The sequence below is a fragment of the Theropithecus gelada genome, chromosome 4, assembly GCF_003255815.1.
Source record: "Theropithecus gelada isolate Dixy chromosome 4, Tgel_1.0, whole genome shotgun sequence".
Taxonomy (NCBI): Eukaryota; Metazoa; Chordata; class Mammalia; order Primates; family Cercopithecidae; genus Theropithecus; species Theropithecus gelada.
Window position 1 is genome coordinate 499156 of NC_037671.1, and position 26175 is coordinate 525330.

At 48.1% G+C, this 26175-nt stretch overlaps 2 protein-coding genes and 1 pseudogene across 7 annotated transcripts in view; all 3 read right to left on the bottom strand.

Annotated features, from left to right (window-relative positions):
- On the bottom strand, nucleotides 1-22892 carry LOC112623033 (alpha-tubulin N-acetyltransferase 1). Of its 4 annotated transcripts, XM_025383192.1 has the most exons (13): nucleotides 22083-22892; nucleotides 21836-21896; nucleotides 21629-21720; nucleotides 21445-21505; nucleotides 21211-21324; nucleotides 20926-21027; nucleotides 6386-6431; nucleotides 6203-6271; nucleotides 4565-4636; nucleotides 3798-4041; nucleotides 850-929; nucleotides 715-757; nucleotides 1-354 (listed from the first exon to the last, which is right to left on the bottom strand). In XM_025383192.1, exons 1-13 carry the CDS (start codon nucleotides 22151-22153, stop codon nucleotides 168-170), a joined length of 1242 nt encoding a protein of 413 aa, XP_025238977.1. In that variant the 5' UTR covers nucleotides 22154-22892; the 3' UTR covers nucleotides 1-167. The 4 variants fall into 4 exon arrangements, with proteins under 4 accessions (XP_025238977.1, XP_025238978.1, XP_025238979.1 ...); XM_025383193.1 differs by lacking the exons at nucleotides 1-354; nucleotides 715-757; nucleotides 850-929 and adding an exon at nucleotides 2122-3277 and having other exon boundaries at nucleotides 22364-22892; XM_025383194.1 differs by lacking the exons at nucleotides 1-354; nucleotides 715-757; nucleotides 850-929; nucleotides 6203-6271 and adding an exon at nucleotides 2122-3277 and having other exon boundaries at nucleotides 22364-22892.
- LOC112623035 lies at nucleotides 14982-15390 on the bottom strand (annotated as a pseudogene).
- LOC112623034 (28S ribosomal protein S18b, mitochondrial) overlaps nucleotides 17706-26175 on the bottom strand; it is a 14116-nt gene continuing 5646 nt past the window's right edge. Inside the window, exons 6-9 of one of the 3 annotated variants that reach the window (XR_003119075.1) lie at nucleotides 24312-24371; nucleotides 23431-23748; nucleotides 18316-18366; nucleotides 17706-17777 (exon numbers count right to left, since the gene is read on the bottom strand). Coding sequence is in view for 1 of the 3 variants with exons in the window: in XM_025383196.1 (XP_025238981.1) it covers nucleotides 23453-23748; nucleotides 24312-24371 (356 nt within the window). In the remaining 2 variants the exon portion in view is untranslated. Of the gene's footprint in view, nucleotides 17778-18315; nucleotides 18367-22960; nucleotides 23749-24311; nucleotides 24372-26175 lie in introns of those variants that run through there. The other 2 variants (XR_003119074.1, XM_025383196.1) reach the window with 2 other exon arrangements.

Here is a 26175-nt window from a genome sequence, read left to right on the forward strand (position 1 = left end):
TTTTATTGGTCTGGTTAAAAGATACAAATGACTTGAATCTGATAAGGCTGCTGAATGAATGAATGAATGAATGAATGAATGAATCCATCTGTTATGAGGGTTGGGCTTTGGCTTTTTCCTGTAGTGAGGGAGAAATAACACTTTGAAGATATGAGACGGGGCTGCGGTCACCAAGGCCTGGTGCTGCGACGTTCCTGCAGGTTTCGAATGAACCTGGCGTTGAGTATGTCCCCACCCACTGTCCAGGACTGGGCTGGTGGGGCCGGGGCCGGGGCCGGGGCCTGTGGAGGAGCTGTGTGCACAGGCTTCTCCCCAGACCCGTCCTGTGACAAGGCCTGCTCCTCACTGGCAGACCTGGTAGGTGGGGAGATGGAGACTGGGTTATAGGAATACTAAAGAGGAAATTAAGATTACAGACTCTTCAGTGTCTCGGGGCAAGTTTTAATGTAGGACACATGATGGGTATGAGGCTGGAACCATTAGTGCTATGTCCAAATTTAAAACCTCCCAGAGAACCTGTATTCCAAAGGGAAGTGCCAGAGTTGAACCTGTGGGGGAAAGGGGCTTGCAGGATGTAAGGTGGAAGGAATTGTGGGAGGAGCTGGTGTCTAGTTCATACAGTAAGATTTAGGAGTAGGCAATGAAGTGGCTAAGAGTGATGTTAGGGAGTCAGATGGTGGTGGGAGGCTGTTAGGGGAGGGGTTTAGACCTCACCTATTCTTTGTTTCCTGTTCTCCCTGCTTGGAGTCTTGGTTGCCTGTGGAAATACCAGGCACGTGAATGGGAAGGCAGGAGTAGATAGTGAATGCGGCCTACTTGATTTGAGGGTAGGGAGGAGTAAATACTTACCTGTATTGGGGGATGAGGAATTCACCCCCCCATGGCGGCTGTAGCAGCAGCTTTGGGCTACCAGACCTGGGGGAGTCCCCCTGTAGAAGAAATGGGAGATGATGGGAAGGAGGCTACTGGATGAAAGATGGGTGGGTATGTAAGAATCAGAGGAGAGGAGTAAAAGGAATAGCACAGGAACAAAGAGAAGGGGGTAATTATCATTCCTAACGGGTTTTAATCAAAGCTGTGTCCCAGAAAAGGGCAGGGGAAGTTGATTTTATACCCAAGATTTTCTGGAGTGCTTCTGATTTATTGCTCTATTCTTTCTAGTTGAGGTAATGTGTTAAATATATGGCTAGGTGTGATCCAAATCATGTCATAAGAATAGACTCACATGTGGTCAAAAATGTGTTGGATCAGGTACTCTGGTGTTTGGTTTGGAAAACAGGGTTACCTTAAGTATAAGATTCCTTAGACCAGGCTGGGTGCGGTGGCTTATGCCTGTAATCCCAGCACTTTGGGAGGCCAAGGCAGGCGGATCACGCGATCAGGAGATCAAGACCATCCTGGCCAACATGGTGAAACCCCATCTCTACTAAAAATACAAAAACTAGCTGGGCACAGTGGTGCACTCCTGTAATCCCAGCTACTCGGGAGGCTGAGGCAGGAGAATCACTTGAACCCAGGAGGTAGAGGTTGCAGTGAGCCAAGATTGTGCCACTGCACTCTAGTCTGGCAACAGAGCAAGACTCCATCTCAAAAAAAAAAAAAAAAAAAGATTCCTTAGACCAGAGGGAAATAGGAAGTGACAAGCTGAATTTTGAATTTAGGAGGAAAAGGAAGGGGGCCTCTGTAAATAGGGTGACAGATTGTGTTACACTCTCAGTGGAGGTAAGGGTTTGTCTTGAGAGAGATCCAGCGGTTTAGTGGAGCAGTAATCAGAGAGGGAAGAGGAATACAGTAGGCAGGAGGTAATTAGTGGATCCAGAGATGTTGACATCTCGGCAAAGCCTGGCCCAGAGTAAAGGGTAGAAGTCACTGGGGAGAGCTGGAGGTTCCTGGAGGGAATGAGGGAGTAGATACAGAAGCCCACACACAGGGATCCAGCACCTACATGAAAGGAGACACAGAATCTGCAGGAGGACTAACAGTGCAGATGGGGATAGGCAGACACCAGACCCGGGAGCTCTGAGGCTCCTGGGTAAAAGATGTGCAGATCTAGAAATGAGAGGGACGGAGGTCCTGAGGTCCCAGGAAAATAAGGGGTGACGCACAAATGAGGCTGACAACTTTTTTTTTTGTGATTCTTTTTTTCATTGAAAATGTCAATTTAGAAAACACAAAAGAATTCACACTTTATTCAGACAACACTGAGAGGGAGAAGAAAAGGGAAGAGTGAGTAGGGGAGAAGGGGAGATCCGGCTCCCAAGGATTTCAGGAAACACAGTGGGGTACCTGATCTAGCACACATTCAGAAGGTAGGGAGGGGAAGGGATCTAGCTATACTCTGGGCATGGAGCAGGGAAGGTCATCCTTGCTATGGAGAAAAGGAGAGAGGAAGGACAGAGGAAGAGTGGTCCCCCATCTCATCTCGACAGTCTCACAAGACAGGAGTATATCGGCATCTAGCTACCAGGGAGGGATGGATGCAAGAGGGGATTCCAGGATCTAACAGATCCTTGAGACTCTGGATCTACTCTCAAGAAACAACTTCCCTCAGAGAATCTGGATCTGGGGGAAATGGTGGTGTCAGCCAGTCTCCTTTAGAGACCCCAAAGCCACACCAGTTTGGGGTTCCCTGACACCTACACAAAGTGTGGAAATGAAGAGTTTGGCAATGTTGAGTAGATCCCTTTGGGAAGCTGGTAAGTCCCTGTTCTACCTAACTAGACTGCTCTGAAGCAGAGCTTGCTCACTGGCGGCCATTCGCAGGCTCAAAGGGCAAGTGTGGCAGGCAGCACAAAGCAGTATTAGAGCCACCCGTAGACACTAGAGGGAATATGGGGTTTATCCCATGGATGAAATTCCTTAAAAAGTTTCCCTGACACAGGACGCCCTTAGACCTTCTATGGTGTTCTGAAGTTTGACAGCAAGCAAGAGTGTGCTTCTCTAGATAAATGTATGAGCCATCCAACCAAGAGGTCTGGCAACAGATCAGGCTGTCTGTGGGGAAAGTATTCAGAGCCCAAGTTAGGACAGAAGGGGTGCTTTTGTGGTAAGAAAAGCTACAAAGTGTTAGGCAATTTGAGACCCTGACATCCCTATTGTCTAAGAAAGTAGAAGGAGGGGATCCTGTGGGCTCTGTCAGGTTCCACTGGGTCCTACAGGATGCAATGGAAGAGTAGGTGTGAGGTTCTCAGGGAGGGGGTCTCTGCCCACCCCAAGTCTCCCAGGGAAGGGAGAGGGTAGCTGTCAGTATCGACTCTCCTCAGAGCGGGGAAGGGAGCTGTGGAAGGATGTTATGGATGGGAGGAAGGGAGAGGAGAAATGGGCGGGGAGGGGGGAGAGAAAAACAGAGAAGTCAGAGGTGAAGAGAAAGCTAGGGAGAGAAATAAAGGAAATGCCCACTCCCAGCCTGCTGCGATGGACTCTTGGCACACAAGCCAGTGGCTCCCCACTCTGTGTCAGGCACTGCCCCTTCCCCAGCAAGTATTAAGCAAAGATTTCCCCAATCTTAGAAGGCTCCGTTCCCCCAACTCGATGGATCTCGGTGTTCTTCCTACTGTTCCACATAACTTTCACATTAAAGCCAGGGTCCCCAGGCTCCATATAAGGTCCTATTCTGCTCCTTCACTGTGTTTTTTTCCCAGATCACTTGCACAAATATTTTTCGTGAAAGGTTTCAGGACCTCCCCAATCCACCCATCTTACTGATCCATCTCTCTGATGGATTCAAATTAACCTTTGTCATTTCTAACATCCTCTTTGATAGCTGTGAGGCTCCTTACCCCTTCAACTCCTATTACCTGGTACGACGACGTTGGGCTGGGCTGCCCCCAGGGTCAGCAGCCAGCAGAAGGCGGGCGGTAGGGTGTGGGGGGCAGAGGCGCAAGGAACGCAGCAGCTCCTGCTCTGGCACAAAGGGGCGGAGGGGACCTCGTTCTGGTGAGTTTCCCAGGCTGCTGGATCGGGGGGGTGGGTGGGCTGGAGGTGTGGCACGGCGAGGGGCCCTGTTTAGGGGCCAAGGAGGCTCCACAGCTACCTTCAGAACTGGGGACAGGGAGAATGAAGAGCAAGACAGAAAAAGAAGAAAAAAGAGGGAAGACAGAGGGTCATGACAGTAAAGGTTTGGGTAGAAAAAAAGAGAAATCTGAGTCTTTTTTTTTTTTTTTCTTTTTTGAGACGGAGTCTCACTCTGTCACCCAAGCTGGAGTGCAGTGGCACAATCTTGGCTCACTGCAACTTCTGCCTCCCAGATTCAAGCCATTCTCCTGCCTCAGCCTCCCAAGTAGCTGGGATTACAGGCACGTGCCACCGTGCCCAGCTAATTTTTATATTTTTAGTAGAGACGGGGTTTCACCATGTTGGCCAGGCTGTTCTTGAACTCCTGGACTCAGGCAATCTGCCCGCCTTGGCCTCTCAAAGTGCTGGGATTACAGGCATGAGCCACCACACCTGGCCCAAGAAATCTGAGTCTTTAGAAAGAACGAATCCTTCCCCTGGGTCCCCTGAACATTCTCTTCCCTTGTTTAAGGTCCCCCAGGCCCAGACACCCAACCCTTGCCCCTCTTACATTCTCGGTCACTAGAGGAGTATGGCTTGATGTCTCCCTCTGCTCTCTTGGGTGGCAGCTTCCTTGCTGGAGCTGGTAGTGGAGGGGACACAGACAGGGTAAGTGTAAGAAGACATACTTTGCACCCCTCCTCCCAGCCACTAGCCCACAACCCCAAACTTCTGCTCCCTGACACCATAGTTCCTCCTGGGAACTTGCAGGAGCAGCACCGTGGCAATGCCAGCACACCAAAAGGGAATTTGAGGGGAATGTGGAACACTTTTGAGGAGAGCCAGAAGGAGTAGGCCAAACACAGAGCTAGGGAGAAAGATCTAAGGGGAGACTCTGGGGGCCTGGGAGATGCAGGAGAAGGGCAGCAAAGGGGAGCAAGCTCTTACTGTCAGTGGGTGCTGTCATGGCCCCCTGGGATTCTGGGGCAGTGGAATGGTCCCAGCCGGGCCAACAAGGACCCTGGGTTCCTCTGGATGAGATGGACAAAGCCCTTGGTTAATCAGGAATTGCTCTGGAGAGTTCAAGGGAGGTTTGGAAGGAGGCCAGAATCTCTCCTTCCTATACGAAAATGGGAAGAGACTGAAGTTTTATTAGGTTAAAAAAAAAAAAAAGGATGAGGAGAAAATAAATATGGGCATCTGAAAAGGAGCTATCAGAGTAAACAGGAGGCTGACATTATGTCCAAAGTTCAGCCTCCCCCTCTTCACTTTTCTGCTTGCTCCTGGCTTTCCCTCTCAAGAGATTCTCTACCATGTATGTGTGGCAAATGAAAGACTTCTCAGCAAATTCACTTAAGCTTTATCCACAGCACCCTCCCCTGCAGGCCTGAGTCCTCACCATCCTTGTTGGCCCTCACTCTGTTTCACAGCCTGTAGTTCTGCATGAGTTAAATGGGAGAAGCCTTGGAAACCAAAGCGAGTTGAGGTGCCTCTCAGTGCCTGACACTGTGATGCTCATAGCTGGTTACAGACTGTTCTTTGGATGGTGGTTACTCCCATTCCTGGCCACAGAGCCAGCTCAGGAAGGGGGCTCTTCTGTGCAAGCAAGCACTGTACAGCCGTCAGAAGTTGGTAAGGTGGAGGTGGTGAGGAAGAGGAAGGAGTGGGGCTCCGACTGTCAGTAAGTATGTGCCTGTGTGTGTGTGTGTATGGGATGGGGAATCTGGACAGCATTTTAGTGCCTCTGAGGTTTGGTTTCTCCATATCAATTTCATTATCTGGTTGGAAATGTTATAAATTCTGAGTGTTATCTTCTAAAACTAACATTTAAATTTTGGGCCATTTGTGTCACTATTTGACTGCATATGGAAGGGCTGTTTGCACCAGCATGTCCCTCATTGGCTGACAGAAGCCTGGGGTTTACAAAGGAGCCTGACTCTGGCCTATGTTGATGGATCTGAACTAGCAAGAGGGTCCATTGATATCAGTTGTCAAACAGGCTCCCAGTGAGCTTGCTTAGTTAAAAGTCTTGCCAAATATAAAATGCACTGAGCTCCCATGAGGGCAAAGGCAAACAGGCATGACTGCTGGAGACTTGGGTTGCTTTAGAATTTTCCCAAATTGCCCACAGATGGCACTGTACCCCGTGGTGTCTAGATTAAGTAGCCATCACTGCACTACAGTTCCACCCCTTCAATACAGGCTTTACCAGTGGGCGTGGGATCGACTGCAGCAGCACGAGAGTGTCGAGTTGCCCTCAGAGAGGGAGCAGGGGGCCCTGTGAGGAAGGAAGCGGCGGGGTCCCTCAGTGAGGGGCCGGCAGGACCAAGAGTCCAGCTCTTTCCTTTCCCTCACCCCGACTACATGACCAACAAAAGGTGAGAAAACTTACGATGTTGATGGGCAAAGAAGCCTTCAAAGATCACAAAGTTGTTCACCTAGAAGATGAAACAAACAAAATATAATCATGCATCACTTAACGATGGAGATACATTCTGAGAAATACATCATTGGGTGATTTCATTGTGTGAACATCACAGAGTGTACTTACATAAATCTAGACACTACAGCCTACAACACACCCAGACGATGTTGTACAGCCTATTGCTCCTAGGCTACAAACCTGTACAGCATGTTACTATACTGAATGCTGGAGGCAATTTTTTTTTTTTTTTTGAGAGGCAGGGTCTCGCTGTGTTGCCTAGGCTGGAGTGCGGTGGTGCCATCACAGCTCACTGCAGCATCAACCTGGGCTTAAATGATTCTCCCACCTCAGCCTCCCGAGTAGCTAGGACCACAGGTGCATGCCACCACATCTGGCTACTATTTTTTTTTTTAAACTTTTTGTAGAGATGGGGGTCTCACTATGTTGCCCAGGCCGGTCTCAAACTCCTGGGCTCATGTGATCCTTCTGCCTCAGCCTCCCAAAGTCCTGGGATTATAGACATGAGCTACCATGGTTAGCCAGCTGTAGGCAATTCTAACATAATGGTTCAGCAGATGTATCTATACTTACCTAAACATAGAAAAGGTACAGTAAAGGCCGGGCGTGGTGGCTCACGCCTGTAATCCCAGCACTTTGGGAGGCTGAGGCGGGCGGATAACGAGGTCAAGAGATCAAGACCATCCTGGCCAACCAACGTGGTGAAAGCCCGTCTCTACTAAAAATACAAAAATTAGCTGGGCGTAGTGGTGCCCGCCTGTAATCCCAGCTACTCGGGAGGCTGAGGCAGAAGAATCGTTTGAACCCTGGAGGCGGAGGTTGCAGTGAGCTGAGATCGTGCCACTACAACCCAGGCGACTGAGCGAGACTTCATCTCAAAAAAAAAAAAAAAAAGGTACAGTAAAAATATGGTATTATCATCTTATGGGGCCATTGTTACATACGCGGTCTGCCACTGACTGAAATGTCACGATAAGCACATGACTGTATAGCTGTCTGCTGGCCACTCAGCACATACTTAGGTACAGAAACCTGTGTTAGGAAAATCATAGGAGGAGGAACAAAAGCCAACCTTCTTGTCTTTGATAATAGACTCAATAAAAAACTCAGACCCCAAAAGGCTGATCCTAAAGTTCACAAGAAATTGCAAAGGACCTCAAATAGCCAAAGCAATCTTGAAAAAGAACAGACCGGGCATGGTGGCTCACACCTGTAATCCTAGCACTTTGGGAGGCCAAGGCAGGCAGATTGCTTGAATTCAGGAGTTTGCGACCAGCCTGCAAAACATGGTGAAGCCCCATCTCTACCAAAAATACAAAAACTAGCCAGAACTGGTAGCGCATGCCTGTGGTTCCAGCTGCTCGGGGGGCTGGGGTAGAAGGATTGCTGGAGGTTGCAGTGAACCGAGATTGCTCCACTGCACTGCACTCTACCCTGGGTGACAGAGTGAGACCCCGTCTCAAAAAAGAAAAAGAGAAACCAAAGCTGGAGAATTGACACTTCCTGATTTCAAAACTTACTACAAAATTATGGTAATCAAAACTGTGGTAGTGGCCTAAGGATCAACATATTGATCAAAAGAATGGATTGAGAATCCAGAAATAAACCCATATATCTCTGGTCAATTGACTTTTGACAAGGGTGCCAAGACAATTCAATGGGAAAAGAACAGCCTCTTCAACGAGTGGTGCTTGGACAACTGAATATCCACGTGCAAGATTATTTATTTTGATCTCTACACCTCATATCATAGGCAAAAACTAACTCAAGAGATCAAAGACCTAAATGTAAAAGCTAAAAGTGGCCAGGTGCAGTGGCATGTCTGTAATTCCAGCACTTTGAGAGGACGAGGTGGGTGGATCATGAGGTCAGAAGTCTGAGACCAGTCTGGCCAACATGGTGAAACCCCATCTCTACTAAAAATACAAAAATTAGCCGGGTGTGGTGGCGCATGCCTGTAATTCCAGCTACTCAGGAGGCTCAGGCATGAGAATCGCTTGAGCCTGGGAGGTGGAGGTTGCAGTGAGCCTGAGATATGTCACTGCACTCCAGCCTGGGCCACAGAGTGAGACTCCATCTCAAATAAATAAATAAATAAAATAAATAAAAGCTAAAATTATGAATTATTAGAATGAAACAGGGGGAAGTCTTCTTGACCTTGGATTAGGCAAGTTTCTTTTTTTGTTGTTTTAGATGGAGTCTTGTTCTGTCGCCAGGTTGGAGTGCAGTGGCACAATCTTGGCTCACTGCAACCTCCGCCTCCCAGGTTCAAGCGATTCTCCTGCCTCAGCCTCCTAAGTAGCTGGGACTACAGGTGTGCGCCACCAAGCCCAGCTAATTTTTTGTACTTTTAGTAGAGACGCGGTTTTAGCATGTTGGCCAGGATGGTCTTGATCTCTTGACCTCATGATCCGCCCACCTCGGCCTCCTAAACTGCTGGCATTACAGGCGTGAGCCACTGCACCCAGTTGGCAGGTTTTTTTTTTTTTTCTTTTTTTGAGATGGCGTCTTGCTCAGTCACCCAGGCTGGAGTGCGGTGGCACGATCTTGGCTCACTGCAAGCTCCGCCTCCGGGTTCACGCCATTCTCCTGCCTCAGCCTCCCAAGTAGCTGGGGCCACAGGCGCCGGCCACTACGCCCAGCTAATTTTTTTCTATTTTTAGTAGAGACAGGGTTTCACCGTGTTAGCCAGGATGGTCTCGGCCTCCCAAAGTGCTGGGATTACAGGCGTGAGCCACCGCGCCCGGCTGGCAAGTTTCTTAAATATGACACCAATGCACAAGAAACAAAAGAAAAAGATAAACTGTACTGCATCAAAATAAAAATCTTTCAGGAGTTCAAGACCAGCCTGGCCAACATGGCGAAACCCCGTCTCTACTACAAATACAAAAATCAGCCGGGTATGGTGGTGCACACCTGTAGTCCGAGCTACTCAGGAGGCTGAGGCAGAAGAATCACTTGAACCCAGGAGGTGGAGGTTGCGGTGAGCTGAGATCGTGCCACTGTACTCCAGCCTGGGAGACAAAGTGAGACTCTGTCTCAAAAAAAATAAAAATAAAAATAAATAAATAAATAAAATAAAAATCTAATGCTTCATTTTTCACTAAGAAAGTGAAAAGACAGGCCAGGCGTGGTGGCTCACGCCTGTAATTCCAGCACTTTGGGAGGCCGAGGCAGGTGGATCACGAGGTCAGGAGATCGAGACCATCCTGGCTAACATGGTGAAACTCCATCTCTACTAAAACTACAAAAAACAAACAAACAAACAAAAAAATTAGCTGGGCGTGGTGGCGAGTGCCTCTAGTCCCATCTACTCGGGAGGCTAAGGCAGGAGAATGCTGTGAACCCGGGAGGCGGAGCTTGCAGTGAGCAGAGATTTCGCCACTGCACTCCAGCCTAGGCGACAGACCGAGACTCCATCTCAAAATAAATAAATAAATAAATAAAATAAAAAATTCAGCAGGGTTCCAAGGGGTGGGTAAAGTCAGGGGAAGACACGCTGGAGGCCAGGATGCTACTTTGGTAACCAGCAACTATTAATTTTAGAGTTACTTCATTATATTTTCACATTTAATTTGGCCTTCACAACAATCCTGGAAGTCACTATTTGAAAGAGGGGGGAAGCTGGGCGCGGTGGCTCACGCCTGTAATCCCAGCACTTTGGGAGACTGAGGCGGGCGGATCACGAGGTCAGGAGATCGAGACCATCCTGGTTAACACGGTGAAACCCCGTCTCTACTAAAAATACAAAAAAAACATTAACCAGGCGTGGTGGCGGGCACCTGTAGTCCCAGTTACTTGGGAGGCTGAGGCAGGAGAATGGTGTGAACCCAGGAGGTGGAGCTTGCAGTGAGCCGAGATTGCGCCACTGCACTCCAGAATGGGCGACAGAGCGAGACTCCATCTCAGAAAAAAAGAAAAAAAAGAAAGATGGGGGGAAATACAGCCTTGGAGACATGGCTTCGCTTGGCCAATGCCAAGTAGGTACAAGTGGCAGGGCTGGGCCTCAACTTTCAGACTTCTGATTCCAGTTGCAGTGTTTCAGCCAGGAAAATAGTGTAGTCATTAAGAGTTTACTTGGGGCCGGGTGCAGTGGATCACGCCTGTAATCCCAACACTTTGGGAGGCCAAGGTGGGTGGATCACTTGAGGTCAGGAGTTCAAGACCCTGTCTCTACTAAAAATACAAAAATTAGCTGGGCATGGTGGCGTGCGCCTGTAATCTTAGCTACTCAGGATGCTGAGGCAGGAGAATCGATTGACCCCAGGAGGGAGAGGCTGTAGTGAGCTGAGATTGCACCACTGCACTTCAGCCTGGGTGACAGGTGAGACTCCATCTCAAAAAAAAAAAGAGTTTACTGGGGGCTGGGCATGGTGGCTCATGTGGATAGCTTGAGCCCAGGAGTTCAAGACCAGCCTGGGCAATATAGCAAGACTTCATCTCTACAAAAATATTTTTAAAAATTAGCCATGCATGAGCTGGGCGCAGTGGCTCATGCCTATAATCCCAGCACTTTGGGAGGCCAAGGCAGGCGGATCACGAGGTCAGGAGATCGAGACCATCCTGGCTAACATGGTGAAACCCCATCTCTACTAAAAATACAAAAAATTAGCCAGGCGTGGTGGCGGGTGCCTGTAGTACCAGCTACTTGGGAGGCTGAGGCAGCAGAATGGCGTGAACCTGGGAGGCAGAGCTTGCAGTGAGCCAAGATCGCGCCACTGCACTCCAGCCTGGGCAACAGAGCGAGACTCCATCTCAAAAAAAAAAAAAAAATTAGCCAGGCATGGTGGCTCACACCTGTAGTCCCAGCTACTTGGGAGGCTGAGGTGGGAAGATCTTTTTTTTTTTGAGACGGAGTCTTGCTCTGTTGCCAGGCTGAACTGCAGTGGCAAGATCTCAGCTCACTGCAACCTCCACCTCCTGGGTTCAAGCGATTCTTCTGCCTTAGCCTTCTGAGTAGCTGGGACTACAAGCATGCGCCGCCACACCCAGCTAATTTTTATATTTTTAGTAGAGACAGGGTTTCACCATGTTGGCCAGGATGGTCTTGATCTCTTGACCTCATGATCCGCCCGCCTTGACCTTCCAAAGTGCTGGGGTTACAGGGGCGAGCCACTGCGTACGGCCTTTTTTTTTTTTATTTTTTTTTTAACACAGAATCGCCCAAGCTGGAGTGCGATGGTGTAATCTCGGCTCCCTGCAACCTCCACCTCCCAGGTTCAAGCTCTTCTCCTGTCTCAGCCTCCTGAGTAGCTGGGATTATAGTCACGTGCCACCACACCCAGCTAATTTTTGTATTTTTAATAGAGATGGGGTTTCGCCATGTTGGCCAGGCTGGTAGGGAAGATCTCTTGAGCTTAGGAGGTAGAGACTGCAGTGAGCCATGATATTGCCACTGCACTCCAGCCTAGGCAACAGAGCAAGACCTTGCCTCAAAAAGAAAAAAAAAAAAGTTCACTGGGTGCAAATGGCTATGGGTTCAAATGTGGACTCTACTATTTACTGGCTGTGTGAATTTGGTTAAGTCACTAATTTGTATAAACCCAAAATAGGTTTAATAATAGTACCCACCTCAAAAAGATGTGCAAGAATCCACTGAGATGATGCATATAGATATCACATAGAGCCCATGAAATATGAGTTGTTATTTACACTCTACACTGCTCTGGCCTCACATGTTAACTGGGTAATGTGTTTCATATCAAATATTGTGCTCCAGGGCCAGGTGTGGCGGCTCATGGCTGTAATTGTAGCACTTTGGGAGACCGAGGTGGGCGGATCACTTCAGGGCAGAAGTTAGAGACATCTGGTCAACATGGCGAAACCTCATCAACACAAAAATTAGCCAGGTGTGGTGGTGGGCGCCTGTAATCCCAACTGCTCAGGAGGCTGAGGCAAGAAAATTGCCTGAACCCAGGACGCAACCCAGGACGCAGAGGTTCCAGTGAGCTGAGATTGCGCCACTGCACTCCAGCCTGGGCAACAGAGTGAGACTCCGTCTCAAAAAAAAAAAAAAAAATACTGTGCTCCTTCCATTGCTCTCTGCTGCCTCTTAATGGAAAAATATACTGTAGGAAGACCCTGCCTATCCCTTGCCTTGACCTTGCTGTGATGTCTACCAACCCATCCCCATCCTCCCCCAACAAGCACATGCTTAGCACTCCAACCACACCATACTGCTTGTAGTACCCTGAAAGGTGGTTTATTTTTATTTATTTACTTACTTATTTTGAGACAGCATCTCACTCTTGTCGCCCAGGCTGGAGTGCAGTCGCGCGATCTCGGCTCACTGCAAGCTCCGCCTCCCAAGTTCACCCCATTCTCCTGCCTCAGCCTCAGAGTAGCTGGGACTACAAGCACCCGCCACCAGGCCCAGCTAATATTTTTTGTATTTTTAGTAGAGATGGGGTTTCACTGTGTTAGCCAGGATGGTCTCAATCTTCTGACCTCATGATCCACCTGTCTCAGCCTCCCAAAGTGCTGGGATTACAGGCGTGAGCTACCGCGCCCGGCCTGAAAGGTAGTTTAATACCTTTCTGCCGTTGTTCATGCCAGTTCTCTACATAAAAGGCACCTTAGCCTTTTGTCCACCTGACAAACACTTGCCTTTTAAGATTAGACATGTCGTCTTTCTTTACCCAACCCCCAGCCCAAGGTAGCACTCAAATCCATGTCCTTATGCTTCCTCTGTAATCACGTCTATCAAATCATGTTACAATGGATTAACTGTCCATGTTCCTATCCAAGGCTGACTTGTCAACCAAATCCCAACCCCTCCTGCCCACTCAATGACATCACTTCAACAGTTCTCCCCACTTCCTCTGACATAATAATAATATTTTTCTCTATTGAATCATTCTAATGCTATTTGTTCTCCCATCTGAAAAGGATCAACTCTTTTGATTCACTTCACCCTCCAGCTCTTGCTCTATTTCTATTCCTCTTAAAGCAGGATTTAAAAAAGTGGCTTATTCTTGCTGCATTCCTAGCTTCTCAGCCTACAAGACCCACTGCATCTAGGCTTGCACACACCGCTGCACCAAAACTGCTCATCAAGATCACCAATAGCCTAAGGCAGATAAATCCAATAGTAACTTCTCAGACCTCTTTGCTCCTTGATCAGCAGCATTTGACCCAGTAAACTATTCCTTCCTCCTGGAAACACTTTGTTCAGTGGCCTTTTAGGTCACCTTACTTTTCAATTTTCTTTTCTTTTCTTTTTTTTTTTTTTGAGATGGAGTTTCACTTTTGTTGCCCAGGCTGGAGTGCAATGGCACGATCTCCGCTCACTGCAACCTCCGCCTCCCAGGTTCAAGTGATTCTCCTGCCTCAGCCTCCCAAGTAGCTGGGATTACAGGCATGAGCCACCTCGCCTGGCTAATTTTGTATTTTTAGTAGAGATGGGGTTTCACCATGTTGGTCTTGAACTCCTGACCTCAGGTGATCCACCTGACTTGGCTTCTCAAAGTGCTGGGATTACAGGTGTGAGCCACCACACCCGGCTTCAGGTTTCATCTACTTCACTAGTCACTCTGTGGTTGCATTTGCTGGTCTTCTCTTCCTTCACTTCTTTTTGTTGCTGTTAGAACAACTCAGCAAAATAAAATTTGAGTTTATTGTTGGACAATATTGTTTCACGCATACATCAAATAGGCCTAAATAAATAAATAAGCAGCTATTTCATAGACAAAAAAGGCAAATAAATGAAACATTTTATCTTTGGCCTTTTTAACCATCTCACACAAACCAACTGTGTATGGTACAGCTAACTACATACACTAAAAAAGCTACTGGAATGCTCAGAATAAGACTCTTTTTTTGTTCTTTTTTAAGCAAGGTTTTTTTCCTCCTTTGAGATTATAATGAGCATGGTCATACCACAAGTAAAGTCAGAAGTAAGACAGAGAACCCTCCAAAGGCTGGCTTGGTCATCTGAGATCATTAAAAATGACTGACCTGGCCTAGCGTGGTGGGTCACGCCTGTAATTCTAGCACTTTGGGAGGCCGAGGTGGGCGGATCACAAGGTCAGATCAAGACCATCCTGGCCAACCTGGTGAAACCCTGTCTCTCCTAAAAATACAAAAATTATCTGGGTGTGGTGGCGGGCGCCTGTAATCCCTGCTACTCAGGAGGCTGAGGCAGGAGAATCGCTTGAACCCGGGAGGCGGAGCTTGCGGTGAGCCAAGATCGCACCACTGCACTCCAGCCTGGTGACAGAGCTAGCCTCCATCTCAAAGAAATAATAAAAAAAAGACCCTAACAATATGTACAAAAATATAAAATGTAAATAAAAAATACAAACTTCTTTTTTAAAGTACTTCTAAAAAAGCAAGACCTTGGAAGTTTTGGTTCTTTTTTCCTCCTCTTGCAAATTCTCTGCGTTGGGTTGGGTGGGGGCGAGTGTCTGTCATCTGCAGTGGCACTGCCTTTGCAGGGCAAGCAGGCCTCTCTAGGGCAACCACGTTTAGATTCTGAGATGGGAAGTGGAGGGTGAATAGATCACAGTGACTTTAATTTAAAGTTTAACTTTTCTTTTTTTGCTGTCTAATCATCCTCATCGGCCTTCTGCTGCTTAGGATCAACATTGTCATCTTCATCATCATCAGCTGCCCATTTGTCCGTACCGCCTCAGCTGCTTCGTTTTCATCTCTGTTCTTTTCCTCACCATCACCTTCCTCTTCCTTCTCTTTCTCCCCACCCTGTTCCTCTTCTTCATCTACCTCATTGTCAGTCTTCTGCTCCCCATTTTCCTCATTAGCGTTCCTGTTAGCATGGGCATCTCTTCCACTTTCTGCCTCTTCTTCATCTACCTCATTGTCAGTCTTCTGCTCCCCATTTTCCTCATTAGCGTTCCTGTTAGCATGGGCATCTCTTCCACTTTCTGCCTCCTCCACAACTTCTTGAAGTCCTTGGTGGTGATCTCGGAGCTTGTGTCCACAACTGCGTCTGACATGGTGGAGCACAGCGGTGATCCGATGCAAGGGATTAAGAAGAAAGCAAGAGTTTGGGGACTATGTCGATTAAGCTGCCATACTGTGAGACAGCAGAGGAAGCGCATGGCGTAGGTGGCTGCCATGAGCAGGACACCAAACCAGGAACAATGCAAAGATGGCTTTTCAGAGCAGCCAGTTGGGGGTCCTCACTTCTTAAAGAGGGCCCAAGGGGAGGGCCCAAAGGGGCAGCTTTTTTTTTTTTTTTTCCGAGACAGAGTCTCGCTCTGTCGCCCAGGCTGGAGTGCAGTGGCGCAATCTCGGCTCACTGCAAGCTCCGCCTCCCAGGTTCACGCCATTCTCCTGCCTCAGCCTCCCGAGTAGCTGGGACTACAGGCACCCACCACCACGCCTGGCTAATTTTTTTTGTATTTTTAATAGAGATGGGGTTTCACTGTGTTAGCCAGGATGGTCTCGATCTCCTGACCTCATGATCCACCCGCCTTGGCTTCCCAAAGTGCTGGGATTACAGGCGTGAGCCACCGTGCCCGGCCAGGGTAGCTTCTCTATCTGTAATATTTCTATGGTGATCACATCCTGTCTCTTTGCTTTAAATACCAGATGTATGCTGAAAACACTCCTCCCCAAACCTCCTCCCTGATCTCTTGGGAAGTATCCAACTGTCTACTCAAACCTGGACATATCACAGACATCTCCAATTAACATATTAAAAATGCACTCCTAATATTTTCCTCCAAAGCTGGTCTACCTACCATCTCAGTTAAAGCAACTTCATTCTTCCAGCTGCTCAGACTTTGGGGTTGTCCTAAAGTCCTCTTTCTCCACACACAATCTGTCAGAAAATCTTGCTTTACCTTCAAAATATTTAAAATTTGACCACTCTTTACCTTCACTACTGCTACCACCTTGGTCTGAGCCACCATCATTTTTCACCAGGATTGTTGCTGGCTAATTAGTTTACTTGCTTCTACTCTTGCTTCCTTATTGCCTTTTCTTTCTTTTTTTTTCTTTTTTTGATAGGGTCTTACTCTGTTGCCAGGCTGGAGTGCAATTGTGCAATCTCAGCTCACTGCAACCTCCACCTCCTTGGTTCAAGCAATTCCCCTGACTCAGTCTCCCGAATAGCTGGGATTACAGGCGCGTACCACCATGCCTGGCTAATTTTTTTTTGTATTTTTAGTAGAGACAGGGTTTTACCATGTTGGCCAGACTGGTCTTGAAGTCCTGACCTCAGGCAATCCACCCGCCTCTGCCTCCCAAAGTGCTAGGATTACAGATGTGAGCCACTGCGCCTGGCTACTGCCTGTTCTTAACAGCCAAAGTGATCTTGTTAAAAAAGAAAAAATCAAGATCACAGCCAAAGTGATTTTTTTTTCTTTGATGGAGTCTCACTCTGTTATCCATACTGAAGTGCAATAGTGCGATCTCAGCTCACTGCAACCTCTGCCTCCTGGGTTCAAACGATTCTCCTGCCTCAGCCTCCCAAGTAGCTGGGACTACAGGTGCCCACCACCACACCCAGCTAATTTTTGTATTTTTAGTAGAGATGGGGTTTATACCATATTGGCTAGGCTGGTCTCAAACTCCTGACCTTGTGATCTGCCCGCCTTGGCCTCCCAAAGTGCTGCGATTACAGGCATAAGACACCACACCTGGCTCTTTTTTTTTTTTTTTTAGGAGTCTTGCTCTGTTGCCCAGGCTGGAGTACAGTGGTACAATTTCAGCGGCTCAATGCAACCCCTGCCTCCTGGTTCAAGTGATTATCCTGCCTCAGACTCCCAAGTAGCTGGGATTACAGGCACCTGCCACCACACCCAGCTAATTTTTGTATTTTCAGTAGAGACCTCAGGTGATCTGCCTACCTCGGCCTCCCAAAGTGCTGGGATACAGGTGTGAGTCACCACCACTGGCCTGATCTTATTTTTTACTTAAAATAAAAGCTAGTGTTTGCAGTAGCCTATAAGGCCCTTCCTTCCCCATTACCTCTCTGATCTCATCTCCTACCATATTCCTCCACTCACTCATGCTGCTCTGGACACAGCCCATTTGCTGTTTCAGGTACATCCCACCTCACAGCCATACACTGGTGGTACTTTCTGTCTGGGATGCTCTCTCTCCAGATATTTCTTGGCTCTTATTTTTTTTTAATTTTTTTTATTTTTTGAGACACAGTCTCACTTTGTTACCCAGGCTGGAGTGCATTGGTACCATCTCGGCTCACTGCAGCCGCCACCTGGGCTTAAGCAATCCTCCTGCCTCAGACTCCCAAGTAGGGAACACAGGTGCTTGCCACCACACCTGGCTAATTTTTTTGGTTTTTCGTAGAGATGGGGTTTCACCATGTTGCCTAGGCTAGTCTCAAACTCCTGGGCTCAAGTGATCCACCCACCTCGGCCTCCCTAAGTACTAGGATTGCAGGTGTAAACCACCGCGTCCAGCCTTGGTTTTTATTCTTACTTCCTTTCAGTTATTGCTCAAATGACACTTTCTCAGTGATGATCCCCTTTCAACCTGCAATCCCACATACTCCCATGCCCACCTTACTTGAGTATTCCCAAACCCTTAGTTGTTCTCATTTTTCCAGAGCACTTATTAACCATATTCTTGTCTATTATGTTTGTCTCTCCAGCTAGAATATAAGCTCCACCACTAAGACAGGGACTTTTGTCTGTTTCTTTCTTTTTGTTTTTTGTTCCAAGACAGAGTCTCGCTTTGTCCCCCAGGCTGGAGTGCTGCAGCACGATCTCGGCTCACTGTAACCTCTGCCTCCGGGGTTCAAGCGATTCTCCTGCCTCAGCCTCCTGAGTAGCTGGGATTACAGGCGCACGCCATCATGCCCGGTTAATTTTTATATTTTTAGTAGAGACAGGGTTTCACTATGTTGAACAGGCTGATCTCGAACTCCTGATATAAGGTGATCCACCTACCTTGGCCTCCCAAAGTGCTGGGATTACAGGTGTGAGCCACCATGCCTAGCCCTTTTTCTTTTTCCTGTTTTTTTTTTGAGATGGCATCTCACTCTGTTGCTCAGGCTGGAGTGCAGTGGTGCAATCTCAGCTCACTGCAACCTCTGCCTCCTGGGTTCGAGTAATTCTCCTGCCTCAGCCTCTTGGGTAGCTGGGATTACAGGCACCCGCCACCACGTCTCGCTAATTTTTGTTTTTTTTTTTTTTTTTCAGACGGAGTTTCACTCTTGTTTGCCCAGGCTAGAGTGCAATGGCACGATCACGGCTCACTGCAACCTTCGCCTCCCAGGTTCAAGCGATTCTCCTGCCTCAGCCTCCCTAGGAGCTGGGATCATAGGCATGTGCCACCACGTCCGGCCAATTTTGTATTTTTAGTAGAGACAGGGTTTCTCCATGTTGGTCAGGCTGGTCTCGAACTCCCGACCTCAGGTGATCCGCCCGCCTCCGCCTCCCAAAGTGCTGGGATTACAGGCGTGAGCCACCGTGTCCGGCTAATTTTTGTATTTTTAATAGAGATGGGGTTTTACCATGTTGACCCGGCTGGTCTTAAACTCCTGACCTCAAGTATTTGCCCACATCAGCCTCCCAAAGTGCTGGGATTACAGGCGTGGGCCATCGCACCGCACCTGGCCTTTTGTTTTTGTTTTTTTTTGGAGACAGGGTCTCTCTCTGTTGCCCAGGCTGTAGTGCAGTGGCACAATTGTGGCTCACTACAACCTCTGCCCCCCAGGCTCAAGCAATTCTCCCATTTCAGCCTCCCAAGTAGCTAGGACTATAGGCACGTGCCACCATGCCTGGCTAAATTTTTTTTTCTATATTTTTTGTAGAGACAGGGTTTCGCCATGTTGCCCAGGCTGTTGTCTGTTTCATTGAGTAAAGCATTTCTAGTGCCCAGAACACTGCTAGGCACTCAATGTTTATTGGATGAATGGGTAGCATTAGTAACATTTTGCTGCACTTAGTTATAAACAAGACCTCCTTCCCCATATTAGGCCAAAGTTCCATGAGGACAGGGAATGCATATTATTCTGGACCCTTAATAAATAGTGACTGACCAGATGAGTAATGGACTATGTGAAAACAAGGCAGTGAAAATGAGCTGGTTATATTTGGGTTGAAAATTAGTCATAAGGGGCCAGGCGCGGTGGCTCACACCTGTAATCACAGCACTTTGGGAGGCCGAGGTGGGCGAATCATAAGGTCAGGAGATCTAGACCATCCTGGCTAACACCCTGAAACCCAATCTCTACTAAAAATACAAAAAATTAGCTGGGTGTGGTGGCGGGCGCCTGTAGTCCTAGCTACAGGGGGAGTTAAGGCAGGAGAATGGCGTGAACCTGGAAGTCAGAGCTTGCAGTGAGTTGAGATTGCATCACTGCACTCCAGTCTGGGCGACAGAGCGACTCCATCTTAAAAAAAAAAGAAAAAAAAAAGTGGTAAGGGTCGGGTGCGGTGGCTCATGCCTGTAATCCCAGCACTTTGGGAGGCCGAGGTGGGCAGATCACTTGAGGCCATGAGTTCAAGACCAGCGTGGTGAAACCCTGTCTCTACTAAAAATACAAAAATTAGCTGGGCATGGTGGCGCATGCCTGTAATCCCTACTACTCAGGAGGCTGAGGTATGAGAATCACTTGAACCCCGGAGGTAGAGATTGCAGTGAGCTGTGATTGCGCCACCGCAATCCAGCCTGGGTGATGCACAAAAAAAAAAAAAAAAAAAAAAAAAAAAAGAAGGAAAGAAAAAGAAAAATTCGGTGTAGGAAACAACTTGTGGTAAATAATCAAAATAAGTCTGGGTACAGTGGCTCACGCCTGTAATCCCAGTACTTTGGGAGGCTGAGGCAAGTGGATCTCTTGAGCCTAGGAATTCAAGACCACCCAGTGCAACATAGTGAGACCTCATCTCTACAAAAAATAAAAAATTAGTCAGGCATGGTGGTGCATGCCTGTAGTCTCAGCTACTCAGGAGGCTGAGGCAGAAATATCGCTTGAGCCAGAAGTTGGGCTGCAGTGAGCCAAGATCCTGCCACAGCACTCCAGCCTGGGCAACAGCAGGAGACTCTGCCTCAAAAAAAAAAAGAAAAAAAGTCAGACACACAGTGGCTCACACCTGTAATCCCAGCATTTTGGGAGGCCAAGGCGGGTAGATCACAAGGTTAGGAGTTCGCGACCAGCCTGGCCAATATGGTGAAACCCCATCTCTACTAAAAATACAAAAATTAGCTGGGTGTGGTGGCAGATGCCTGTAGTACCAGCTACTCAGGAGGCTGAGGCAGGAGAAGTGCTTGAACCCAGGAGGTGGAGGTTGCAGTTAGCTGAGATTGCGCCACTGCACTCCAGCCTGGGCGACAGCGACACAGCGAGGCTACATCTCAAAAAAAAAAAAAAAAAAAAAAATCTCAAAATAGACGAGAAAGAAGTCACTACAGGATGAGAGATGGTACCACAAGACAAAGAGCCTGGTTGTAGAAAATGAAACCTATGTGATAGGAAATAAGTCACTACTTCTTTGCTATAAATAATAAATTCAATGGGAATGCTCAGTGGGGATCTATTCTCTGAAACTTCTAACCTGTGGCACTGTGGTCTCCAGATTGTAGTGTTTATTCAGGAATTTCAGCAGCTTCTGTGAGGGTCGGTCAATGGCGAGTTGGTGCGGTTCCACTCGCTCCTTCTGCAGGGAACAGGAGACTCAGGGTAGGAGGAAGTATGGGGAAAGCATGCCAACAGGAAGCCAGAAGCCTGGGAAGGGAATAGGAGGACATAGGAATATGGGGGGTGGGAGGCAGGGCTTCTGGAAGGGCTCATGGCAAAGGAGTCCCTAGTTTGGATGAACCAGTGAAGAGGTAAGTGATACCTGCAACATATACTGGAAGAGTTCTCGCCCATGGCCATGGCGTTGCACAGACTCATGGATATAAAAGTCCAGGATGCAAAGTGGTTCTACCTCATTATGAGCCTCACGATCATCCTAAGAGAGAAACAATAAAAATGTTTTAGGACCCCCGGCATCTCTGCTGCCCCCTAACCTCCAGCACTTTTGTTCTCAAGAACCAAGGTATACGAACTCCTGGCTTCCAGTAACACTCACCAGTACGAAGAGCTTCTTGTATCCAACTTTGATGAAACCAATAATGGCTCCTTTTCCAGCCCTGTAGAACGGGGAAAATAATGAACAGGCTAGTGGTAACTATCTGTAAGAGATAGTCAAAGATGGGGGAAGGGCTGAGGGAGGAAGGAATTAAGTATGGGATGGAAGAGAATGTGGCACTCACGGTCGGCCTGAACTGTCTTTGAGAATATAAACAACATGGCGGTTACTCTGCATCCTTGATGCACTAGTGATGGGAGCGGAAAGATTCTGGGCCTGCAGGGAAGATTAAGTCAGACTTTCTGCAAGTCCCTCCAAAGGACCCAGGCCTCCCTTATCTACCATCCCCACAGAGGTCCTCCCTTTACTCCATCTAAAACCTCTCCAGTACCTTGGCAGAAGCCTTGCCCAGTTCATCTATAATGGTCATAATTTGCTGCTGTAGATCAACACTAGAGAAAGAGAAGAAATAAAAGAGTCAGATACTCACTGAATTAGCGGGTCCTGGGCAGTCAGTCCTGGGAACCTGGGCCACAACTCCAACCAAGGTTTAACACTGAACGCTCCCTGCCTTTGCCTGGAAGTCTCCCAATCTGATTTCCCACCCCACGCTTCTGAAACCCAAACTTCTGTCACACCTTTCAAGGTGGTACACTCCCTCCTCCCTTAAGGTTATTGTGAGGAAGCAGAAAGGCCGGGTCAACCACATCCTTTGGTTGGGACATTTTGGGCCGGGGTGAAAGGTCACAGATCCAAGCGCTGATCAATCCCACTAGGCCCAGGGTCAGAGGTCACCAAAAAGGCAGGCCAGGACATCAAAAGGACCGATCACTAGTCAGTGAGAAGGGGGCGTGGTGCCTGGACCAGGTTTGGAGAGGAACCGGGAGAAAAGGGGCAGGGGGTGGGTTTGAGCTGTCACCGGGCCGGCGTTGTGGTTCCGGGTCGGCGGGCTGGGGGCCTCAGGTGCTGGTCCAGCACCGTGATCCGCTCCGGGAACAGCGCGTCCACATCGAACGGGAACTCCATGGCCCATTGTGCGCGGTTGGACCCGCCCCACACGACGTCACTTCCGCCCCTCCCTTCGCCGCACTGCCTCTGGGAGTCTTTATTTCCAGGAGCCCCGCCTGTAGACCCTGCCCCTAGCGTCCTGGCAACTGCCAGGGCCCCCCTTTTTTTGGCCAAACCAGCTGTATCCCTAGCAGTGCCACTCATTCCCATCTCTGCATCCCACGGCAGTGAGTGCCATGGCAACGCAGTCTTCCTAGGCCCAGTGTCTCACTAACCTTTTAGCCCCTCAGTGAAGTGGGCTATGCTGTGAATGTGAATAGCGACCCACAAAGGCATCTTGACAGAGTGGCACAGCTGCCCATCCCCAGCTTCTAGTCCCAGGCGTCACTGGCAAGGCTGGCTTAAGCCTGACCACTCATCTCCCCACAGCACCACCCAATTGCTTATATGAAAAGAACATCACTCAGCCCACCCCCGCTAATAGTATTCATGGTAAACAGCCCAAAGCAAACTAGAGACAGGAGAGTAGAGCTTTATTGTGTAAAAGCTGAGTTGGTATAAGTCTGAAACAGCAACAATGTTTAGCCCAGCCCATCTATTTACAATATATAGGGGTTGGGGTTTCCCATACACATCTGTCCTGCCCTCCCTCAGCCTCAAGATTTATCCCTATCAGCAACATTATTTCCTGGATTTGTCATTGGCTACAAAAGACACAACTCTTCAGGGTGATATCCCATCATATAAACCTACATACACATTATCTCCTAGTCCCTCTGGCTCTCTTCCCTTTTTTTTGAGACAGGGTCTGGCTTTGTCACCCAGGCTGGAGTGCAGGGGTGCAACTGCAACTCACGACAACCTCCGCCTCCTGGGATCAAGTGATCCTCCCTTAGCCTCCCCAATAGCTGGGACTACAGGCGTGCAGCACCACACCCAGCTAATTTTTGTATTTTTTTGTAAGCCACCATGCCTGGCCTCTCTTCCCAGTCTACGGCTCCTACAGAGCACTCTGAGGGTCTGTCTGCCCAGTGAAGGAGGCTTCCGCTGGTGCTGTAGGGGGCATCTTGGGCATTGACTCAGGTGGGGGGCCACTCTCTTCTCGGAGATGACCCTGGTAAAGCCGGCGAAGGCGTGACAGTTCTCTCTCTGGTGGCTGTTTCCAGTTGTACCATGGGTACCAGGGGTCACCTGAGATCAGGGTGGGGGCTGGCGGAGTAGCACTCACAGCCCCATGAGAGATACTGAAGTCACGGTCCCGTGGTTCAACCTGGGGGATGTGGTAAATGAGGAGACCTAAGGGATTAATAAAGAAGAGAAATTTAAGAGGGAATGAGGAGGGTGGTTTAGATGAAGAAAAAGGATTATAAAGGGAGGGACCAGTCAGAGCCACTGGGTACATTTATGTATGTTGTATACTGCAAACAGGTGAGACTGGCCCAGAGGGCAAATGTGGGCTGACATACTGCTGGGGCTCTTGCTTACAAAGCTATGCAGCCCTGAATAAGGACTATGAAGCTGCATCTATACCTTTTACTAATTTATGCAGCAATGCCATGTAGTCCAGGGTCAGACATTTATATAAAGATCTTCCTATGATCTTGCTATGGCATTGAGACCAGCAGTTGTAAAATAGGAGGGAAAGGGATGGAAAGACAAACACCAAGGAGACAAGGTAATGATAAAGTAAGACACTCAGCAGAAGGGACAGGGGACAATGGAATGTCAGAAGAGACTCAGGAAGAACATGCTGGTTGCTACCATCTTGAACAGGTGTGAGCATTTATATCCATAATCTAGCCCTAAGTCACCTTCCTTATACCTAAACAAAACCGCCGTGTGCCCCGTCTCATGCTCACCATGATCCCTGGCTTTCTGGATGGCCTGGGTCAACCTCTTGTGCTGCTTCACACAGACTCCTACGGGGAGAAAAATAACTTGTTCTTTAAGGCACAGTAAATAATAGAACACAACTGCTTCCGTATGGTGACAGAGGAGTAGATTGGGAAGGACTGGCTTTACCTAATGACCCCTTTCCCCTGACCTCTCCAAGGACCTCAGTTTCCCCATCTGCCCAATGGAAAGAATCTCTCCCACCTCTTGGAGAGCTGGGATAAAGATTTAGGAGGGTCTAGCCACTATAGAGAAGCTATTTAATGGTAAAGCCTCCAAGACAGGAAGCAGAACACAATTTAATGGGCAAGTGTGGTTAATTAGAGGGTTGACTTGAACAATCCACAGAGAAAGATTCAATAAAGAGAGAAGAGACTTCAGAGTTGGGGAAGGCAATCTGAGAGAGTAACAATAATAGTCCCTTCAGCCTTTATAGCTTGACTATAAGAAACTCTTGACAAACTGAACACTGATTGTACTGCCACCTCCAATAATGGTGAATTCAGATTTATTCTCTGCAAGGCTGGGCACGGTGGCTCATGCCTATAGTCTCAGCATTTTGGGAGGCTTAGGCAGGAGGATCACTTAAGTCAGAAGTTCAAGACCAAAGTGGCCAAAATGGTGAAACCCTGTCTCTACTAAAAATGCAAAAAAAATTAGCCAGGCACAATGGCACGTGCCTGTAATCCCAGCAACATGGGAGGCTGAGGCAGGGGAATTGCTTGAACCCAGGAGGTGGAGGCTGCAGTGAGCCGAGATCACGCCATTGCTCTCCAGCCTTGGGTGACAAAGTAAATGAGATTTCGTTGCAAAAAATATATATATATATTAGTCTCCACCGGGCACAGTGGCTCACGCCTGTAATACCAACACTTTGGGAGGCCGAGGTGGCTGGATCACCTGAGGTCGGGAGTTCGAGACCAGCCTGACCAACGTGGAGAAACCCCATCTCTACTAAAAATATAAAATTCACCAAGCATGGTGGTATGCGCCTGTAATCCCAGCTACTCAGGGGGCTGAGGCAGGAGAATCACTTGAACTTGGGAGACAGAGGTTGCAGTGAGGCAAGATCCTGCCATTGCACTCCAGCCTGGGCAACAAGAGTGAAACTTCGTCTCAAAAACAAAATTCTCTGCAAATTTGTCTTGCTTCAGAGCAGGGTTAGCAAAATTTTTCTGTCTAGAGTCATATAGTAAATATTTTAAACTCTGCAGGTCCTGTGGTCTCTGTCTCAGCTACTCAACTCTGCTATTGTAGCATGGAAGCAATTGTAGACAATATGAAAACAAATGGACATGGCAGTGGGCCAGATTTGCACTGTGACTGTAGTTAGGGAATAGATATAATCCTGAATTGTTAAATTTACAACTCCAAGTTTGGAAAATCTAATTCAATTGACAATGATATAAAATAACTTATGTGATAATTTGCGAGAAGTCTTTTGTAAAAGTGAAAAGACCCTATAGAAAGGAATTAATCACTGTTCATCAATTAAAAACTACATTTAGATAGTTTGCTTACAGAAGCACTTGCTTTTTTCTTTTTCCTTTTTTTTTTTTTTTTTTTGAGATGGAGTTTCACTCTTGATGCCCAGGCTGGAGTGCAATGGCGCAATGTCAGCTCACTGCAACCTCTGCCTCCTGGGTTCAAGCGATTCTCCTGCCTCAGCCTTCCGAGTAGCTGGGATTACAGGCATGCACCACCACGCCCAGCTAATTTTGTATTTTTAGTAGACACGGGGTTTCTCTACGTTGGTCAGGCATTGGTCAGGCTGGTCTCGAACTCCCGATCTCGGTGATCCGGCCGCCTTGGCCTCCCAAAGCGCTGCAA